Source organism: Neltuma alba, unplaced genomic scaffold (genome assembly GCF_004799145.2).
Source record: "Neltuma alba isolate B1F8T4 unplaced genomic scaffold, ASM479914v2 tig00010108_pilon, whole genome shotgun sequence".
NCBI lineage: Eukaryota > Viridiplantae > Streptophyta > Magnoliopsida > Fabales > Fabaceae > Neltuma > Neltuma alba.
Window position 1 is genome coordinate 69,444 of NW_021635060.1, and position 21,943 is coordinate 91,386.

The 21,943-nt window shown below is 34.5% G+C and overlaps 1 protein-coding gene across 1 annotated transcript; it reads left to right on the forward strand.

The window, feature by feature from the left end:
- Window positions 1-11,018: 11,018 nt before the first annotated feature.
- LOC114754202 (uncharacterized) lies at window positions 11,019-15,313 on the forward strand. The gene is made up of 2 exons (XM_028942974.1): window positions 11,019-11,186; window positions 14,859-15,313. Exons 1-2 carry the CDS (start codon window positions 11,049-11,051, stop codon window positions 14,955-14,957), a joined length of 237 nt encoding a protein of 78 aa, XP_028798807.1. The 5' UTR covers window positions 11,019-11,048; the 3' UTR covers window positions 14,958-15,313.
- The last annotated feature ends 6,630 nt before the right edge of the window (window positions 15,314-21,943 follow it).

Genomic DNA, 21,943 nt, shown 5'->3' on the forward strand with positions numbered 1-21,943 from the left:
GGATGAGCATGTCATGTGAAGGTTTTGGAGATGCCTATGTGGATCCTCTCCTGCATTGCCATAGAATTTAGGTAAGGCACTTATCAAAGCTCCTTTCAATTCAAAATCAGCATTAAAATTGTAGAAGCCATAAGGATTATAGTCAATATTAGAAGAATTCATTTCTCTTATGCTTCTATGCCTAACATTAGCTCTATTGTTTTTAGCTTGTTGCTCTTGTGCATTATTATTCACATTAGGTCTTTCTTCCTCTCTATGAACTTCATTAACCCTAGGTGGCTCATTATCCTTAGACATATTATTCTAATCCATGATAAAATGATGATCTATGTAATTGCCAAGTGAAGAATTAGATTTAGAAAACTCAGATGAATCACAAGAATATTTAGAATGTAGTGAAAATAGGGGTGTAAAAGGTTTAGGATGTTCAAAATGTAAACCACTAGTACCCTCAAGTAATCTTTCTTTCCTAAGTACTCTCAAAGTCTTATTTATTTTAGTGTCCAGTGGCATAAGTGTTTCTTTTTCAGATCGGGTCATACAATACTTAGGCTACTTCAAGAAATTAAGTACCCAAAACAATTCAATCTTCAAGAATCAAGAAATTGAATGAACCAATCAAAGAATGAATGAATTCAAGTCAATAGCAGCTTAAGATACTCCAGAGAATGGCAAAAGGTTGAAAGAATACTATGATAGATAGTTCAGAACAGTCCCTAAAAGCGTCTATAAAATGGCACATCGTCACAGCTACAGGTAGTATTGGTTGCGACGAATAACTTTTGCCAAATTGAATTCTCCTCTTTCAGGATTTAGTCGCGACTAAAGTAGGGGTTGGTCGCAACGAAAAATTTGATAGAATCGAATACCTGGTGCAGAATAGAGCAAATTTCAATTAGATCTATCACAACCACTTCCCAATTCACCAAGATAACTTCCAATAGCAACTTTTCAGTAGATGCACAACCAAGAACACCAAACAAATCAAAGAATCTACTATACTCCAAAATCTTTGTTGGATTTACAGAAAATTTTCTCAAAAACCAGAAATCACAAGTAAGGGAAACTACAGCAAAACTCAGTCAAAAATTATATTTAAGCACTCGATTACCAAAGAGTTAGGCTCCCCGGCAACGGTGCCAAATTTGACGAAGCCCTGTCGTTAGACTCTCAAATAAAACTAAGCTAAATGCAATATAGTAGCACTAACCTAGATCTCGATCTCTTGAGGAGCCTTTGAATGCCTTAGTAATCTTATCACAAATATCAATTTAACCAAGTATGATGTATGAAGTATGTATATAACTAGTGATTATATCAAAACCTAAGTACAACTATCTAAACTCTTTGTAATTTCTGTATTTTAATGAATAAAGTGAATGCAATGTGTAACATCCTGAGTTTTATCGGGTTTTAATAGCCTCTTTTGGGTTGATTTTGAGGATAGATTAGTGATTTAATCTTGATCTTGGTGTTTGGGTTGGATTTGAGGTTTGTTGGAGGAATAGGTGAACGTACCCCTCTCAGGGTATGTTCGCCGCGGCGAAGTTGACGCACCGGGAGTTTCAGAGGGGAGTGTCTTCTCGGGAAGGTTTGGCCGCGGCGAAGTCTAGGGGATGCCACGGCGAAGTTGTTCAGGTGAGCGAGGCTTCCCTTTTGGGAAGGTTTCGCCGCGGCGAAGGTAGGGGTATGCCGCGGCGAATGTTTTCTGGGCGAGCGAGAGTTTCCTCTCGGGAAGCTTTCGCCGCGGCGAAGTCGGGTTTCCAGGCGAGTAATCCCTCTCGGGATTAGTTCGCCGCGGCGAAGATTGGGGTTCGCCGCGGCGAAAGGTCCCGAATCTATATAGTCGCGGGAGGGTTCAGCGTGCGAAAATAAGAAAAATTTGAAGGAGGAGAAAGGAGCTCTGCTAGGGTTTCGAACTTTTGGCTTGGAGGAGACATTTCTAAGGATCCATTACCTCAAGTAAGTGATTTTAACCTCTAATCTTCTTTCTTTATTGGAATTTCTTGGAATTTCTGAGGATTTTTGGTGGAACCCTAGGATTTTCTAAGTTGTGATGGAATTGAGGTTTTTGACCGATTGTTTTGAGTTTAATTGATTGCATTGGGTTAGTTTAAGTATTTAATCAGTGTAGTTTTTTTGGATTTAAAGAATCATGAATTTTTGGAGCTAGGGTTTATGGAATTGGATGATTTGGGATTGAGGATGACAATGTAGAGATTGATTTTGGGTTTTGTGAATTGGGTTATGTTAAAGGGTTAAATTGGATGTTTAATCGGTTTAGAATTGTTGTTGGAACCTTAATTGCTCAAATGGATGTTTGGGTGTAGAATTCCATAGTGGGTCCTTGAGGTTGTGAATCTTAATTGATGTCTGGAAAGGAATTAAGGTGTTAATGGATTGGTATGACTTTGGAGTGTTGCCTTGATAGATATACCCTTTGAGTTGGGTAGAGTTTTGATGGGAGATAGGAATTTTGTGTCCCCAAGTGTTGTGTTGACCACATTATTAGTTTGAAAGCTAATATATGATGGTTGTGTGTTTGTGTGCTTGTGTAGACCGGTTGTGAGTCTTGGTGGTGCACGGGGCCACATCGTTGGTTTGTTGTTCCTTGCTCAGGCGAGAGGTAACCACTTTCCAATCCTTAGTACTTGCTTCTGTGGTACTGTGAGTAGATTTGTGTTTTGTGCTTTAAGTAGTAATTATGTTCGAACTGTATGTTGTATATAAAAAGGGAAAACCGTCTTGTGGGGTTTTTAATTGATGGTGAATGAAATCTTGGAATTGTGAAGGATATGCCACTGAATGAGGTTAATTGTGAAATGATTATTACTCTTTGATTATGATTTGAGCATGATGCATTAATTGGGAATTGGTGAGAGTTTTGTCTGTTACTACCACGTGGTAAGGCCTCCATTAATGCATGATGGTTGGCTTAGTACGTCCCCCATAGTGAGGGATAGGCCTTTGGCTCCCTACGTCCCCCAGAGTGAGGGATAGGCCTTTTATGGCTCCTTACGTCCCCCATAGTGAGGGATAGGCCGGCTTCGGCTCCTGAAAATCCCCCAAAGTGAGGGATTTGGTTGATGGGATTGCATCATTGCACTTACATGAATTGTTGTGGCTATCGTTTTATATTATTTGTGAACTGCCCCACTTGACACCTCACGAGCACCTATTTAGTAGTACTTAGTATTGGAAAGGTTGGTTACTGGGACTTTGTCTCACCCCGTGGTTTACAATGTTTTCAGGTGAAGGTTCCGGGCGTGCACCTTCGGGAAGAGACGCAGAGGCTTGAGCTTGGTTAGCTTTAGGCCTCTAGCATTTGTATATGTATGACTAGTATATATTGCCACATTTAGGACTGCTTTTTGATATATTTGATTACCCGGCCTTGTTGTAAACTGGAGAGAATGTATCTCCTTATTTTAGTTGGCCGGAGGCCATTGCTAGTGTTTGATGAACTCTGGATTATATGGTTGAAAACTATTTAGATGGGCTGATTTTGATGTATGTGTTACCCGGGCCGGAGGCTCGGAGGCCCAGTAGATATGAATGGATTATTTTAGTTGCATGCAACGTCTTACGGTTGACCCGAGCTTGAAAGTCAATTTCTAAAAATATGAAAATTTCCTTCTACTATGGTAGCTCGTTTTAACAGCTCTCCTTTTCTACCATAGTAGTGGACTTTGTGATGAGTTCTAACGTTTTTAAGGTAAAGGGTTTTACACAATGTATGAATTATCCTTGATGGCCAAGTCCACCAATCATCCTAGTTCCTCTGTTCATTGAGTTCAGTTGCTTTACTAGACTCGGTTTGTGAAGATCTTCTACAAATAATGAATTCAATGAGCTAGAACCCTAAATCATCAAACTCACCTAAATGTCTAATATGGATTATGTTCTGCAGAAGGTATTTAGCTCTCTTAATTAACAATGCTAGCACCCTAATTGGCCAATCAAGAGATTCAAACACTTGAGAAGAAAGAATCAATATAACAGAAGGAAATATCAATTCAACTAATCAATTAGAGTGCAGAATACAATCCAAATCTTAGTCTCAATGTAAAACAACTAGATTACACCTCTTTACAATCACAAATCACATATCTAAACCATAGAAACTACAATCTATGAATGTAGAGAGTGAAACTAAGATTAAGATAGAAGAAACTCCCAATTGCAGCTCCAGGAACTCAGATTGGCTTCATTGAACACCAAGGAATGAAGATCAAGCCTCTCATGACTGAAATCACAGCTTCACCAAGCTCTGCAACTTCCATGGCCACAGCAGCAATGATGTGAAGGGAAATAGAGGAGAATAATCGGTGGAAATGAAAGAATTGGGGCAAAAATGGGGGATTGATGATGGAGAATGATAGGGGAGTGAAGAGAGACGAAGTGGGAGAGCTTTGGACGGAGGGAACGAAGCAGAAAAATAGAAAAATTGCTGAATGACGAACTGGCACGTGTTCTGAAATTAAATCTTGAGATTTCACATATTCATCGTGATTAATTAATATGTTGGTCGCGACTAAATTAAAAACGACATCGTACGAATAAGTGACGGTGTTTCCCTCAAGACAAATATTAGTTGCAGCATAGACCATATATAGTCGCAACGAATGTAGGTAGAACGAGCTTCCCTTGATCTTCTTCAACCTTTGATCACCTGTAACATCAATTTAAGCTTATAGTCATTTATTCTAGGGTATGTGGGATACTTAGGAGTCAATGAATGAAGTAAACTGAGGAATTAACATATAAAAGCACATAATTGACCCCTATACCCCTTATGCACAATAACCTCTATCCTAACCCAAATTACACAATTAAAGACCACAAAAGCGTAAGTTTGGACTGGGAAACATATATAAAATATGAGACTTATCAGTTATGGTGCTTCTTACTCCAATGCATTGCTAAGCATCTATTCTCCTGAAGCTGGGTTGATTGGCATGAGTTCCAAGAGCTTCAAAGGGGAGTTGGTTTCATCTATAGTTGTAGTTGCTCCTTTATGAATTCCTAGATCTAAGGTTTGTAAAATGGTGGCTGAACTATGTTGATTATGATTATAACCAATTTTGGATGATTATCTTGTGTATTAGATTTGCTAATGTTAAATGTGAGCTTTAATATACATGATTACATATATGTTTATGTGTAATTCTTTTGATACTCCCTTTCTTGCATGATATTGTTTGATTGTTAAGTTAATCTAGATTTGCATTGAACCAAGTGCATTAATTAATCCTAATACACATATTAAGTGAGCTTCATATGGTTTTATGATTGGATGGCGATTCATTAAGGCCATAGACTTAAAGGATACTTTAATGTTTTTCATTTAAAAAACTTAGTGATTTCTATTCCCAGAATTATTTTGAACTATGATTGCCAAATATCCATTTTCAAGAGGTTTTATCAACTGTTTTAAACATGTTTTCCATCCATTCTATTTTAATCTCCTGAAAATCCAAAAATATATTTACATCACATTTCATCTTAATTGATAGTTTTAATGAAGACCCCCAATTTGTATTTTTATGACATATAGTTAACTTAGGATTAATAGCTAAGGCTGAAATAAGAGAACGACCCGAGGTTACACCCTATAGTGCAATCATTAGATTAATTTTGCACTTAACCCCAAGGCATTACGCAAAAGGTTAAATTAACTATATAAGGTTAAAAATGACAAAAATACCCTTGGAACAAATTATGAAATTTCTAAGGTTTGGCTCGTTATGGGTTATTAGCCGACATTGAAATACTTATAATATTAAGAGGCCTTAGAGGATTAGGAAAAGATGAGGAATAAATAGTTGATAAATTATTGTAGGTTTTAAAAATGATTCCATCCCAGTAATATGCAGAGGTTGGCTTTAACAGAATTTAAAGCCTATTTACACCTTATCAGGAAAAAGTCAAAATAGACAATTTACAGGTCAAAGTTTGACTTGAGAAAAATCAAAAAAATTTCCTATGATAAAAAGGAGTTATTGGTACTCAAAGACAAATTTTCAGAATCATGAACCAACAGAGAGAACTCAATCAAGTTTATTTCAAAATAAATATTATTAAATATTTAATGGAAAGACAAGGAGAAAAGCGCCTCCCTCTATTTACATGTATATATAATGCCATGTGAAGTTATTTGTGATAAAAAAGGATGCCAGAATATATCCCAATGTTACTGGGTATGTCAAGACTCAAAAAAATACTCGATACGGAGTAAGATTGTAAAATAAAGGAATAGTCAAGGGTTAGATAGAGCATGAATTTCTTCCTATTTTCCTCCTTGTTTTTATGTTAATTTAATGAAGGGACATAAAAGGAATTATATAATTTGTCTAAGGGTATAATTAGAAGGAGTTAAATTATAATAAAATATTGTTTTATGATTAAATGTACATTAGGTGACATAACATATGGCAAAGGATGTGAACACATGGCAGGAGGCTCGAATAGATGGTAAGAGATCAAGCCACAAGAACCTTGTAATTTCAAGCAACTTTGAGGGAAAAATAGAAAATCCAAGTCAAAAATTTGTCTATAAATACCTCCTAATTCAAATTAATTTCAAAAAATTAGAGAAAACTGGGAAGGAAGGTTTTGCTCTTGAATTTGAGAAAAGGAAGGGAAAGAAAGAAGAAGAAGACTAAGAACCTTCACACAATCATCTAAGGTAAGTTAAAGCATTCATTCAGGATTTAATTATCTTGATTAGTGAATGATTTGGGATTGAATTGGATAATTGAAAATAGCTAAAAACCCTAGAGAACCTTGTTGCCCAAAATGCCACATAACTTGTTATGGCATAGGGATAAGAGGATAGAAAATGTTTAGGAAACTTATGTTTTAACTTAGTTTATGAAAGATTTCATGATTACTTACCTAGAGTATATGGTTTGGCCAACAGGGATTCATAGGGTTGGAGTTTGATTCTAGTTGATTTGACGCTCCCAATGTGTTTAGAATGAAAAATTCTGTTTAGGAGCATTGGAATTGAAAATAAAATTTTGTTCTAAAACCCCTTCGGCCATGTCTTCGTGTCTTGGTGAAGGCGAAAGAGTTAGATTTTGGTAATTTTGACCTTGAAAATGGATTATACATGCAAAATTATAGGGGAATAGCATGTAAAATTAATTTTGAAAAGACTGGAATTAAAGCTCAAAAGTTAAAGGCTAAAGTGTTTTAAAGAGTAAAGTATGAATGTCATTGATGCCATGACTCTAATAAATGGATGACAATGATGTGTTGATGCATTTAGGGCCATGAGATATAAAGGAAGAGAAATGGAAAGGTTGATTCAGCAACCTTGATGGCTAAAAGCAAAAGAGACAAGAAGAAAGATTAAATGTAAAAGGCTAAAGATAATAAACTTTACCCTACTCTTATGTACTTGGTATTTGCTTGCATGTAAGACATGTTTGTATGTTTAGGTGATTTTATGAACTCATATATTTTGAATGTGAATATGTTTAAATTATGCTATAGGCCTATGTGATTTATGTTCAATGTATGATAGTTTCTAAACATGTCATTATGTTATAAAGATGTGAAGTTTATAAGTATGTTATGAATGTCAAGCTTGCCATGTATATTTGGGTAGTTATTATTCGCTATTGAAATTCTCCCGAATCTCACTATCCCTTAACCAACCATAATAGGTTTCATGAGCAAGGAAGAGGATTGGCAAGGTATAGAATCAAGAAGAAAAGAAGAGTTTAAGAAATGTTGTGTTATCTTATTTTATGTTATGTAATTTCTTATGATGATGTGTGTAATGAACATGACTATGATGTTATTTGATAAATGATGATATTGACATGTATAAATGAGTTTGATGATGCATGAAAATGATCAATGATATGATGGAATGGTAGCATGCAATATAAAGAAAGTTTATAGCATGTTAATGCAAGTAAAGGGATAAACTTTCCCATTATGAGCAATGAATTTGTAACAAAATAAAGGTAAAGTAAATGAATGAATCTGCCCATGAAATTTGGTCAGCAGTTAGTACACATACTAGGGTTTAAAATAAGTGGTAGATCACTTAACACAGATGTATGTACTAAGAGATAGGATTTTTTAAACTTAGGGCAAAAAATATGAAAACGTATTGTTTGACCAAATGAACAGTATAAATTCATATATAATTTTGGAATGAATGGGTAAAAAAAATGAACCAATGAGTATTTTTTTTCTTATAGAAAATTAAAAAGGCTTTAAATAGAGACTTGAATCACCTTAATATGATTTTTTCTGTAATTAGTTATGAATTTTTGAAGTTGAACCAAAAATATGAAATTTACCAGTAAATAGTAACCTGAGAATCAAATTTTAAATTTTCAATGTATTGACTTGTTTCCTAATTCGCTTGAATTATAATACTTCGAAATGCATACTAAAGGAGATAAATAGAAGGATGCTTTGGAATTGGCTTCCATCATGTAGCCTATGAAATCCAGATTACGTCCTTCTCATTTTTCAACTCTCTCAACCCTACTCCACATCATTATCATTTTTCGTCTCCCCCATTGACGACGACCTCTAGCAACCGGCAGTGACAACTCCAGCAACCAGTGATGACAACCTCCATCAACTCTTGGTGGTGATCTCCAGCAAACCCCTCTTCAAATCTGGTCGTCTTCTCTTCAATTTGCAAGCCCTCGTTGATGAAGCCCAAGACAAGATATCACTAGTGATCTCCCCTTCCTCTATTTCAAGCTTGTGCTATTCGTTTGAGGGTGTGAAACTTGCAATTTATGCATATCGATGCATGGCCTTTGTTTTTATCCAAACCTTTGGATCTCTATCACTATCGTCGAATTAAGACAATGACCAGATTTACAATAGCTTCATCTTCATCGTCTATCACCAGATCTTTGATGGCCCGTTTGGTTCATGGAATATGTCGGAATGCAATGGAATGTAATAGTTGGGAATGTAATGTAATGTAATGATGATTACAATAAAATTGTTTGGTTCAACATTAAGAATGATAAAATTTAATTTATTATTTATATTTAATTAAACACAAATAAAACTAAAAGGATAAAAATACCCCTAAACTTAGATAAAATTTTAATTAGGTATCTGTTTCCTCTTTCTTCCTCATCCATCACCGACCCTCAACGCAACTTCTTTGTTTTCCATTGATCAGTTTATGGGCCCACAAAACAGCACACACAGGTGAGCAAGGTTCTTCTTTTCGGATCATGAGAATAGGAGTGTCTATTGCTTTTCTTCTAACAAGCTTTTCTGTTTTGGGTTGCATGTCTTTTAGCAAAATTGAATCAAAACAGGAAAGAATTAAAAACTATTTATCAAAAAAATAAGAAGTAAAAACCAAAAACAAAGTTCAGAAGACTGATTCATTTTGTATTCTGAAATTCTCGAAACATCTCTCCGATATGTCATCTATTCAAACCCCAAATACCATTTTAGATCAACCTTTCTCTCTCTCTAAGTGGAAAGGCTAGGAGTGAAAGCTGGAGGAAGATTTTAAAGATAAGCGAGAGATCAGGGTGGAGAAATATGATGGAAAATGCAAGGATAAATAATGTCTTTTCTCAAATTCCCACTTGTTGTAATCCTTATTCTTGACCTTTAACAGTGTAATCCCTATTACATCATTTAAAGTAATCTTGATGCACCTTGTAATCTGCTTTACAATCTAAATGTCCGAACCAAACGTGTGAAAGTTGGCATTGCATCAGGATTGCAAGGAATTCAGATGCAATGCGCTGAACCAAACGTGCCATGACAGTTTCATCTTCTTTATCTATTGCCGAATCTTCTGCTTCCTTGATTTTGATCTAAGTTTCCATAATTAGTGAATGGAATGTTTTTTTTTTTGTGGTTTCATTCGATTGCTCATATGTTGAAGAGATTTTTTTTTTCTAGGTTTGATTAATATTGTTGAGCTTGATTGGATTTGGTTTGAATAATGCAAGTTGAGATTTCAAATGGAGATGCGAGTTGGTTCACTCTATTGTTCTTATGGAGACTTTTTATTTTTTCAATGTAGAAACGCATTTTGGTCCATTCATATAAAAATTATCTCATTGCCATGACATAGCAGACATACTTTTGAATTTCATTTCCATATGCATGCATGTCCATATCTATTTCCATTTCCTCCAAAATCAATTTAGTCTACCAAACGCGCCCTTAAGTCGACCAATTTGTTTATTTGGCCATATGTCTTATGTCTGGAGTCCTTCACGTCTCATGTGTGCTGCTTCTCGTTCCTGTGTATCCAATTGCGTCCGTACTATGCCTCGTATGACCTGACCACATTGGGTTTTTACTTTTATTAGTCTAACATAATATTTAGTGTTTATATAATCTTTAGTCTTTCAAATTTATTCTCATTTTGATTTTAGTTTTTTAAGTTTTAGACTATAGATTTTGGTCATTCAAGGGATATATTGGTTCAAATTTTTATTAAATTATAGAGACTAATATTTTAATTGAAAGAAAACTTGAGAGACTAAAATATATGAATTGAAACTTGAAAGATCAAAACTAAAATAAAGGCAAACTTTAGGGATCAAAAATTATATTAATCCTAATGTTTAATCTTTTACTCCTTTGTTTCGTAGTGTAAGACCTAATTAACTAATTTGAATGAATTCAAGATATGAGTTAAATAAGTTAATATAATTTTTTTTTCCTAAAACACTTTAAGTATTTTTCTTTATTCCTTTCTTCTATTCTCTACTTGATTATTATTGAGAAAATATTATTAGGATTAATTTTAAAAAAATTAATAAATATATAAAATAGATGTGATATATATGACCAATATTAATTTTTCAATTAGGACTTGGAGGAGTATTAAGTAAAAAAAGCATTGGACTTAAACACCATTGTGGATCAAGTTCGTCTCCGCCGTAATCACTGCGTAATTTTCGTTGGGCAGTGGGCCTGTACTATTTTCGAAGGAATCTGCTCAACTCTCGGCCCATTCGGCCTAATGGCTCTTTCTCTTTTCATCGTTCAACCCACGGCGAGGCGGAGAGAAAGGGAGGAAAATGGCTGGTGCATTTTGGGGTTCGAGCGTGCTGGAGATTGTGAAGAAGCATGATTCGGGAGGCCTGGTGTGGAAGAGAATAAAGCTCACCTCTACTCGTAAAGCCAATGCTAAGAAACGTCTTCATCGAGTTTGGCAGGCAAGTTCCTTCTTACCTGTGTTTCTCTTAGTTTTTGTCCCTTCTTCTTCCTCCCTCATTTTTTACGGGTGAACCATTGATGGTTTACGCACGAACTGTTGCTTACTCATTCTCTTCATAGTGCGCGCTACTTCAGGGTGTCTTCTGGTGCCCCTGGCCTTTTTTGTCACTTTTTTAATTTCGGTATTCTTTCTTGTTAATCAGTTGAAATCTTTATAGTTACTGGAACAAAATTTGTTCTGTGTAGTAAGTTTTTATGTATTCCATATGTTTTGTTTTTAATAACTGCTATCACAATTCCATTGTTCATGCGCTCTGACAATTATTTGACGATTTGAATTGCGAATCCTTGCCAAGTATTTCATAATAAAATTCAAGCTTGGTTTAAGTGATTTTATTGTGTGAGAAATTTCTTCCGGGCTTCGTGTAGTATATGTAGTTGTCCTTAGTTTGTCAAGTTAGTCTGCTATTTTAACATGGCTGCCGTGACATTATGTCTGTGTAGGGGGCAGAAATTTTTGTCTCTTCCCCTCCTGTTCTGGTAATCCACTATAATTCAATCGAAGAATTGCATGAAAGCACCGGAAAAGGTAGGGTCAAACATGAGACGATTGAGAAATATGAGACAAATGTATAAATGTTATTCATTCATTTGAAGACGAGAACATTAGCTCTAATATAATTCATTATCTCCGATTGTATCTATTCCCTCAAAATTGCCCATGTACGGTCTTTTGGCTTGAAAGTTTTTGCTCAGTTTCTTAAATACGCCAGCGCTGGTACTGTCTTTGCTAAATCCTACATGTACTTAGAATGTCAGTGCCATATACAATTTTTGTTTCAGTTTAACATCCAAATTCAAGCAAGTAGAGGAGGTAGGCTTGTCATATAAGCCGCCTTTCTGTAGCATAATCTCAATTCTCAGATAAATGACTTCCTTTTGAGAGGGAGAGACTGCTGTTTCAAGTTTAGTGGAAAAATGTACGTTTCAATGTTTTAAAACTGAAGCTATGAGGCAGATTATATCACCCAATATATGGCTTTTATGTCCTGAAGAATTGATGCAGTTAGGTTTTGTATTTCCTCCAATTGGCAGTGGATAGCTGTTATCAAGACCATTCAACGTAGGGCCCAAGTAAATGCCTTTTTGGCAGAACATTCATGAAACTAACTGTCAAGATATCTTGGAAAGCAGTTAAATCAAGCTGAAATATAAAAGTAAATGTTAGCATTTTCTTTTGAGCGATGTTATTTTAAAATATCATTACGCTTGTTATGTGTCTCTCTGAACACAATTCCTCTATAGACATTGGTTTTGTATATCATTGCACTTGTTTACAACCCTTAATTTTAAAACAAGCAGAACATAGTTCTAAATTCTGACAGCAGAATATATGGGCCTGTAATTTAGAAGGGAAAATAAATCTGGAGGCCCATATAGTTTACACATCTTTTTAATCAAATCCTTATAATTGAGATAAGAAATGGTCCTTATAGTTTACTCTGTTAGTAGAGTTAATCTTTAAAGTTCCGAAGGACCAAAACCTGATTTCAACCATGCACATCTGGCATTAACAGCATTAGTTACATGCTTATGTGGAGAAATTTGCTTACATGGGCGCTTTATCATCACACACATATCTCCATGCTCCACCTATTCTCTTCTCTTTTTTTTCGCTTTCGGTGAAAACCTATTCTCTTCCCTACCAAAGCCCTATTGTTGCAAGGAAGAGTGAGTGATGAATATTACTAGAGCTGTGAACGTGCAAGTCGTTGATCATCAGTAACCAGAGGATTTTGAGTGAGGAGGGAATTCTATTTTCCCAAGGTTGTGAAATCAAAGAATCCCATATGGTAAGTTTATCTGATATTGCCAGACATTGCAAAATCGAAGAATTACTTTCTCTCTTTAGCATTATTAGTGTGTGCTTTCTTTTATTGAAAGCATTACTTTAGTTCGTTGCAAAATAATTTGGGTTTGAGGAATTTGAATTTCTACTTTTGTTTGGCCAAATCCCAAACACTTCGACCCCTTGCATGTGCTATGTGTTACTGTGTTTGGTTCAACTGCATGAAAAGGAAGCTGTGGTGATGCCACAGCTGGAAGGTGATGCAGGTAATGTCTAGTTTCAGTGGATGAATTTCGAAATTGTAGTGCCTCAATTTCATTGTCTTCTGCTTGGTTTATACATGCATGCCTGAGTTTTGGCTTCACCTTTGTTGGCATCTGTTTAGTTTCCTCGGCCTCCATGCGCAACCCACTTTTTTACATGCGTCTCCCATACTTTGGTCAACTTTTTCACGTTTCAATACGTTCTGTTGAGAAGAGAGATTTGGTCAAGCAGTATATGCTTTGATGTTAAGATGTGTAGTTTGGTTTTGTCTCAACTTTGCTCCCTGAGTGAGGATGTCCCTCCCGAAATGTCGGTAATGCAATGGCGACTGGTGAAGCCTGCAAGACACAGCCCTTCAAATCCTTTGATTGCATTAGGGCCTAATGCAAGATTGGAGATGCTCACAACTCTCCACTGGTTTTATTTTCTAGCTAGCGGATTATTTCTTTTTCTTCAGATTTTAACTCAGTTGCATATTAGGAATATCTATTCTGATGTGTGTGATCCATGTAAGCAAACTTCTCCACCTCAACATGTAATTGATGCCGTTAATACTAGATGTGCCCTGCTCAAACCAGTTTTTGGTCCTTTGAAACTAAGGATTAATTCCACTAACAAAGTAAATTATAAGGACCATTTCTTGGGTTTTGAAGTATAGGGACTTGACTAAAAAAGTGTGTGAACTATAGGGACCTCCAGATCTATTTTCCCTATTTAGAAAACTAAATGCTTAATGCCAAGCTAAAGTTAGAAACAGAGGAGAGTTTTTCCATACATAAAACCCCACCTCACGGGATAAGGATTGTTGTTGTATGAAGAAGTAATGTCATTGCAAAAATGCTATACCAAAAACTGGGGAGTGGATCAACCCAGTCTATAAGGTTCCAGATCTAGCGTTCTGCAAAAATGCAATACAAAAAATTGGGAGTGAATCGACCCCGTTCCTCATGTTCCAAATCTAGAGTCCTTTGTCCTTGAACGAGGAACTGACGGACGACTGGTTTTGAAAACCATAGGTTCCTTGGCTAAAAAGGACAGAGAGAAAAACCACAGTATCTTTCACCCCAAAAAAACATAGAATCTTTCTTGTTTAGAGATCCATACTCCTTTTTGGGCTGTTAATCATTAGTCATACATGTTAGAATAATGAGCTTTTCTGATTTGATACACTTGTTTTCCTTTTCCTTTGTTCTGTATATGTTGTGATGAACTCCATCCCCACATAAATATCTAGCAGATCAGTTGGGATACTGTTCACTTCAATTGGTTATGCCTTTGGGATACTTTTGATGTAAAGTTTTGGAAGCAGCGTTAGCAGCAATAACTACACTAAGAAAATATTTGCATAGTGTTGATTTATTTCTTTTTGTATGAGCTATTTCCTTCAGTCTCATGCTTCTAGGGCTTCAAGCCTAATGCATCCGCATTTGTTAGAAGCTGCCGTATTCTGTTTCCAAAATGAAAACTGCCTAACTCGTTTTTATACCTTGAGTATGATTTTTCTTCTACTTTCAATTCAATGGCTGATATTATGAAAATTTGTATTTTTCTATTAAAGAATGAAGCTGTCTTAAAGGCGTGTGCTGAAGAAACTCCATCAACAACCACTTCCGATGGTGCCATTAAAGGTGCTGAAAACATTGCGAAGGGAAACTGAGTTGAAGGGCCTATGTTGTTGGACAACAAAAAGCCAGTCTGTAGGTTGTATCATTGATATTTTAGGATTCAGACATCAAAATATATGGCTGCATGCTATTCTCCATTGCAGCAGTTGAGCTCTCGTTTGAATTTTACAGAAAAGAGCTTTAGAATAGTATCGTTACGGAACATCCTACATTTTTGCTTGCACATGTCTCTCTAATTGGGACTGTTACCGATTGCATGAAAAATGAGTATGGCAGTGCCCCATTAAGTATATGCGGTTTTCTTCTGGTTTTGAATGCGACTTATTGAAGAACATTGCTTACTGGTGGAAGAAACAAGATTGGATCTAATATTTTACGTGTAGTCAAAGTATCTGGACGTTGCGTGCTTCACAGAATTTTCTGACGTGTTGATATGGTAGGCACCCCATGTGGTTTAGAAGAGACGAAGAAAAATGAAGTCTTCTGACGCGAACAAAGTTCTACTGGTTTGATGTGAATCAATGACCATGCAGCACAGATTTTAGTGTCCTAGTCCTAAATAATCCTGTGAAATCTTAATTTGAATTCAAATTAAACTTAGCTGGAGATGAAGTGATAATCCAAGGAGGCCATAATGTATCCCTGCAGCTATGAAGTGCAAGTGCCTTTGGACGTTATCATTTATTATTTTGAGTAAAGATGCAAATCTGTACATAAATTTTAATCTAATGTGTGTTAAGCACAATGAACTTTTTATTAGATGTAAAAATACTCATGAACATGTAAAAGAGGGCAAAAATATCACAATCGTTGCCTAAACCCGTCTTATCTTGGGCCATGCTAGTGTCTAGGTCAGCGCAGTCACTCGTATTCACTTTCTCAAAAACACTATTCATCACTCACCCATGTTAACATAACCATATTCAAATTTGCAAATTGCATGACCAACAGTCGTCCCACATCACCAAATTAAATAAAAAAAATCATCCCATATCAACAAACTTAAGTGTTAATCAAATTAAAACAAAAAACTGAAATTATCCCCCCCAAAAAAAAAGTTGGCGGTTAATTCAAAGCTGTATCAAGATCGAAAAAGTGAAGTAACGCACATCCAGCATTGCAGGGTAACTTCCCCATTGGTAGAAGGGAGAATTTCGATTAAGAACCACAGGTGAAAATTAATTTCAAACAGTCCTCAAAAAATTCTGAAACGTCACTACAAGATCAAAGGACCAAAATGAAATTAAAATTAGGAGAAGATTACTTAATACCTCCCATTTTTATTTTTTTAGAAAAATAAATATTAATGGTCGCCAGAGTTTTGACCACCGAAGGTCTAGCCACCAGTGCTCAGGTGGCCGCCGCTGGAGGTTGAAGCTCTGGTGGCTACTATTATAGACCCGGTGGTTGGAATTTTTTTATTTTTAAATAAGGTGGCTAAGGGAAGGTTTGAACCCATGACGCATTGGCACACCAAAAGTGATGTGACCACCAAGCCAAACAAACCATTTATTTATGTAATACAAATAAAAATATATATAACAAAGCAAACGTAATTATCCAAGTGTAAGTGAACAAGTGAAATTTGACAATTTAAAAGTGAAATTTAGCAATTTACAACAAAAATTTAGCAGTTTACAAATAACAAAATAGAATTCACAACCTCAAATGCAAGTGTTTAAGTGTAAATGAACAAGTGAAATTCAACAATTTACAAATGAAATTCAGCAATTTACAACAAAAATTTGACAATTTACAAATAACATAATAGAATTCACAACTCCAAATGCAAGTGTTTAAGTGTGAATGAACAAGTGAAATTTGATAATTTACAAGTGAAATTCACCAATTTACAACAAAAATTTGGCAATTTACAAATAACATAATAGAATTCATAACCCCAAATACAATTGTTTAAGTATAAATGAGCAAAGTGAAATTTGACAACTTACAACAAAAGTTTATAGATTTACAATTTAAATTTGGCTATTCACAAGAAACACAAGAGAATTCACAACCCAAAATGTAAGTATTTGAGTGTAAATGATCAAGTGAAATTCAGCTATTTACAACCTAAATTCAGTGATTTGTAAAAAAACATAAACATTACAAAACTAATAAGAGAATTCATAACTTCAAATACAAGTATTCATATTTCTCATGAATTCTTAAATTTGGGTTGTAAATATTTTAATTGTTATTGTAAATCGCTAAATTTCACTTGTTTATTCACACTCAAACACTTATATTTTGAGTTGTGAATTCTTTTGTATTTCTTGTGAATAGCCAAATTAGGATTGTAAATCCATAGACTTTTGTTGTAATCTTCAAATTTCACTTACTCATTTACACTTAAACACTTGCATTTTGGGTTATGAATTCTATTATATTATTTGTAAATTGCTAAATTTTTGTTGTAAATTGTTGAATTTCACTTGTTCACTTACACTTGGACACTTGTGTTTGCTTTGTTATATATATATTTTTATTTGCATCACATAATTAAATGGTTTACTTGGCTTGGTGGTTACATCACTTTTAGTGTGCCAAGGAGTCATGTGTTCATACCTTCACTTGGCCACCTTATTAAAATTAAAAAAAAAAAAGAAAAAAAAACTTTTGGCTACCGCAGCTCTAACCTCTAGCGGCAGCCACCTGAGCACCGGTGGCTGGAACTTTGGCGACTATTAATATTTATTTTTAAAAAATAAGGGGTATTATTATAATATTACTTTTAATTTTAATTTCAGTTTTGTTTTTTGGTCCTGCAGTGACATTTCAGAAGTTTTTGGAGGCTGTTTGAGATTAATTTTCATTTATGGTCCTTAATCGAAATTTTCTCTTGGTAGAATCTCAAAGCACGCTTCATGTCACTTCTTTCGTTGAAAATACCCAGAAAATTTTCTCCAATATCCAACAACCTTTATTATCATTGGAAGCATTCAATTGAAGAAATCAAAGAATGAAATCGACGGCAACAAAAAGTGAAATTGAAAGCATCCAAAACTTGAAGAAATCAGAGATGAAAATCAAGGCATAGAGATCGACGATTGAAGAACACCATGTCAGAAAATCAAAGAACCAAAAGAGATGAAAATTGCGAAGATGAGAAGAACATAGATTTTGTCGCTGCCATTTAGTTAGGTTGTGTAGTCATCAAAGATTGGAGATCGAAGGTGCATATTCATTGGTGATAATGATGCTTTTGTCACTAAAGTATTTAATTAAACTAAGATCAACTACAAATGCAACATAGTAGCCACCTGGGTCATTCTCCGAAGGAGCAATTTATGGGGCTTTATTTAGATATGAATTTAGATGATGAAAAGTGTAATGGAATGAATCTAAACTAAAATGCAAAATACTAAATCTAAATGTAATAAGGTAATTTCCTAGTTTTTATTTCTAGTATTTAAACAAGTTTAGAAGTAGTTTAATGTTTAATAAATGAGTTTTATTCTCTAGTTATTTAAGAAAAGAGAATTTCTGAAAATAAGGTTTATAAATTATATATACAAGAAAATTTACTAAATAATAGTAACAAAACGGATTAAAAAAAAAAGGAAAAGGAAGGAAATGCACAGAAAAAAGAAAAAACAGGGTTCTAAACTGTAATCTCGGCTCATCTTAACACGGGGTCTTTAACAGGAATTTACTCCAAAATTTCTTTTTACCCGTTGCGGTGGGGTCTAGAGGCGTCATCCTCCTTTTTTTTCTCATTCTCCAGCGCCGTTCTCTCATTTGTCACTAGGATTTCAACATTTGCAGGTCATTTTGGTAAGTCAAATGAATTTTTTTCATCAAACTCTCTACGTAAAAGCTTTTCTACTAATCTTTAACTATCTAATGATGATAGTTTTGTATTGATTAGAGAGAATTTTTGGGTTTAGGATTTGAAACAAGTGTTGAGTTTTGATGATAGATGAGCATAGTATTGTAGAGCTATTTTAGTTGATTATTTCTATCAGTTTAGTTTTATTTTTGATTGACCTAATATTTTTAAATGAATTATTTTAGTTAAACAGATATTTATTTGTGAAAAATATGATATTTCTACTATGAAACTGTTGACTAAATTTTACTCAAGTGTATCTGATGTATATTGAATTTCTAATGACTAGTTCTTGAGATTTAAACTTGAGATAGGATTTTTAAATTTTAAATATTATAATTTCAGATTTTTAAAAATTTGAGAAAAATCTGTATATATATGGGTTATGAGAGGTTTGGGTTTTAGCATAAAAGTAGAAACTTTAACTTATATATATATATATTAGCTCAAGTAATTAATTAAATAGCTTGTGTATTGATATGCAAATATATTGATTGTGTAGATTAAATTTATTGGATTGTTGGTTTGAGCATGGGGTTAATCTTGTGGTAATCATTTTCCTAGTGGGCAAGAGGTAACTACTTTCCACTTATTATTCATACTCGTAGGTTGTTTGTCACATCTTAATTTTTAGACCGAAAAGTCATGGAAGTAGCCTAAAAAAAGTAGATTACTAAGCCCTTTTTAAGTAGAAGTCCCAAATATGAGAAATGAAGTCAAAGCAGTTTTAGAGACTAAACTGCAAAGTGAAAGTTTTCAGGGACTGAGGTAGTTAAAGGCTTCAATAAAGTTTTAAAGGCCCAGAAAAAAAATAGAAATAGGCCAAGGGGTAGGTTAGAAACCTCAAAGAGATGGTTGTATGAAGTTAAGTCCAAATAGAGACTAGACCGTAGATTCAGAAAGTTACAGCTAACAGGGTAAAAATAGAAAGTATACATAAAATTCTAAGAAAATCCTAGAAAACGGGAAATAATATTCTAAGATTCTTTTGTGAAGAGAAATGATGAAAATACCCCTGAGGCAGCTTAAATGAAATTTATGAGATTATGACTAGTAAAAATTATACCGTTTGAGATAACTATTTAAAATAACAAGAGACCTAAAAAATGTACACAAAAATGAAGTTAAATGGTTGAAAGGTTATACTAATTTATATAATTAGTCCTGTAACCAAAAGGCCAGTGGAATGGCTTTAATAAATTAAAAAGCCGATTACACTGATAAAAGGACATTTTAGTAAATGATTTTTATGCAAGGCTTAAAGGAAGTGTTATGGGTTGAGAAAATTTATAGATTTTTTCTAAGGGTAGAAGGAATTTTTGGGGTAGACAGAATAATTTTTCAGAGTTCTAGAAAGCCATAAAGAAACTCCAAAAGACGAGAGCCAAGTAAATCAAGAAAAATATCTAAGGATAAAACAAAAGTCATGATAGCTTATTAATGCATCATGTAAGGCAATCATGACACATGTGAAGGCATTAAATAGGAGAGAAGGGTAGTGGAATGAGACAAAACTGATGTGACAAATATATCAGTGCTCTAGGAGATTGAAATTGAGAAAGGGGACCGTAAAAGTGCACTGATAAAGTTAAAGGTACACTTGCTTTTTATTTGGCCTATATTGTGCCACTTGTCAAGCTAGGAATGGAGAGGATTTTGACTTCTAAAATCGATTTCTTTTTTATTTAAATAAAGGAAAGAGAAAATGCGAGGAGAAATCCTAGCTTGACACATCATTATCATAATTTCTTTAAACTTGGATGACAATTAGTTAATGTTTAGCTTATAAATAGCCATCAAGCCCCCTTCATTTTCGGCCAAATTGAAGAACACTAGGGGAAACTCTTGCCATTTGGATTCTTGAAGAACAGCTGAGAGAAAGTTACCTCCTTTGATCAATCAAGCTTGAATCTGAGGTTAGTAGGTTGTTCTATGTTGTTCCTGGCCTTGATTCCTTAGTTTATATGGTTGAAAAGCTTGGTTTCCCTTAGGGTTTGGTACTGGTCGAAATGTATAATGTTAGGGGGTGGAAGTTTTGATGGTATATTTAGTTAAAATGCTTTGATTCAAGGTTGTTTCACGTGGTTTTAATTTGTTATTGAAAAGATTTCATGGTTGATTCACTAGGGGTATGGTTCAGCCAAGATGAAAACTATAATCTAGGGTGTGATTTTGATGATTCTAAGGTTTCCAATGGGTTTAAAATGAAAAAATGGTGTAAGGTAAACCTCAAAAACAATCATTGGAAGCATTAGAATTAAAGTTGAAATTTTTGGATTTCATGACCCCCTATTTGGCCAACATTGTTTCTTAGGGAAGGAGTTTTCCTTTCATTAATCTAAGCTTATATTTGGATTCATTGGGTAAAATTGTGTAGGATTAGCCTAAGCGAATAATTTTTACAAAACTAGAATATTAATCCAAAAATTTAGAGAAAAGGTTGAGTTCAAGAGAGCTAGTCTTGAACTTCATGTAATCTAGTGGTGCTAATAGATTGTATGATCAATGTGATTATGTTTAGGACCTTGAAATATCCAAGAAGCATCAAGAGTGATTTTATATGACATTAATTAGGATTCTATTTGCTTTAAGTAGTTTTCTAATTTAAACTTTCCTATTTTGTATTGATTGCTTCTTGAAGGCAAAGACTTAACTATTTTTTATTGCATTAACTAGTAGAGAGTCAAATAAGATCCTTCTAGGTAGTATCTGATCTAGATTATTCTATCTTAACTAGCAAGTTAAGGTATTCTAGAAGGTCTTTTGATTTTCTTATTTTTATTGTATTTTCACATCTATTTTTGATGCATTTTATTTAGTTAGTGTTTTAGGCTCTAAAAACTTATATTGGGCTTTTAGGGCTTAGGTTATCAATTAGGATTTTGATTTTAGGGTTTTCAAGGGGTCTTAGTATATAAATAATTCAATATGTACTCTTTTCAAAAGAAGAGATGATTTTGAATAATATGAGAATTTTATTTCTCTTTGTGTGAGCTTTGCTTACATCCTGATATTCTCATGAGAATACTCACTAGTATCAAGGGAGTGATCAAACTTATAGTGTCTTCATAGTTAGAGTTGTAAGAGACAGGTTCTCTTAAGGTCTTACCTCGATCATCCGTTCGATTTCTTGTTTTTGGGGTTACAAGAGGCAAGTTCTCTTGGGGTATCATTCCATCCTATACT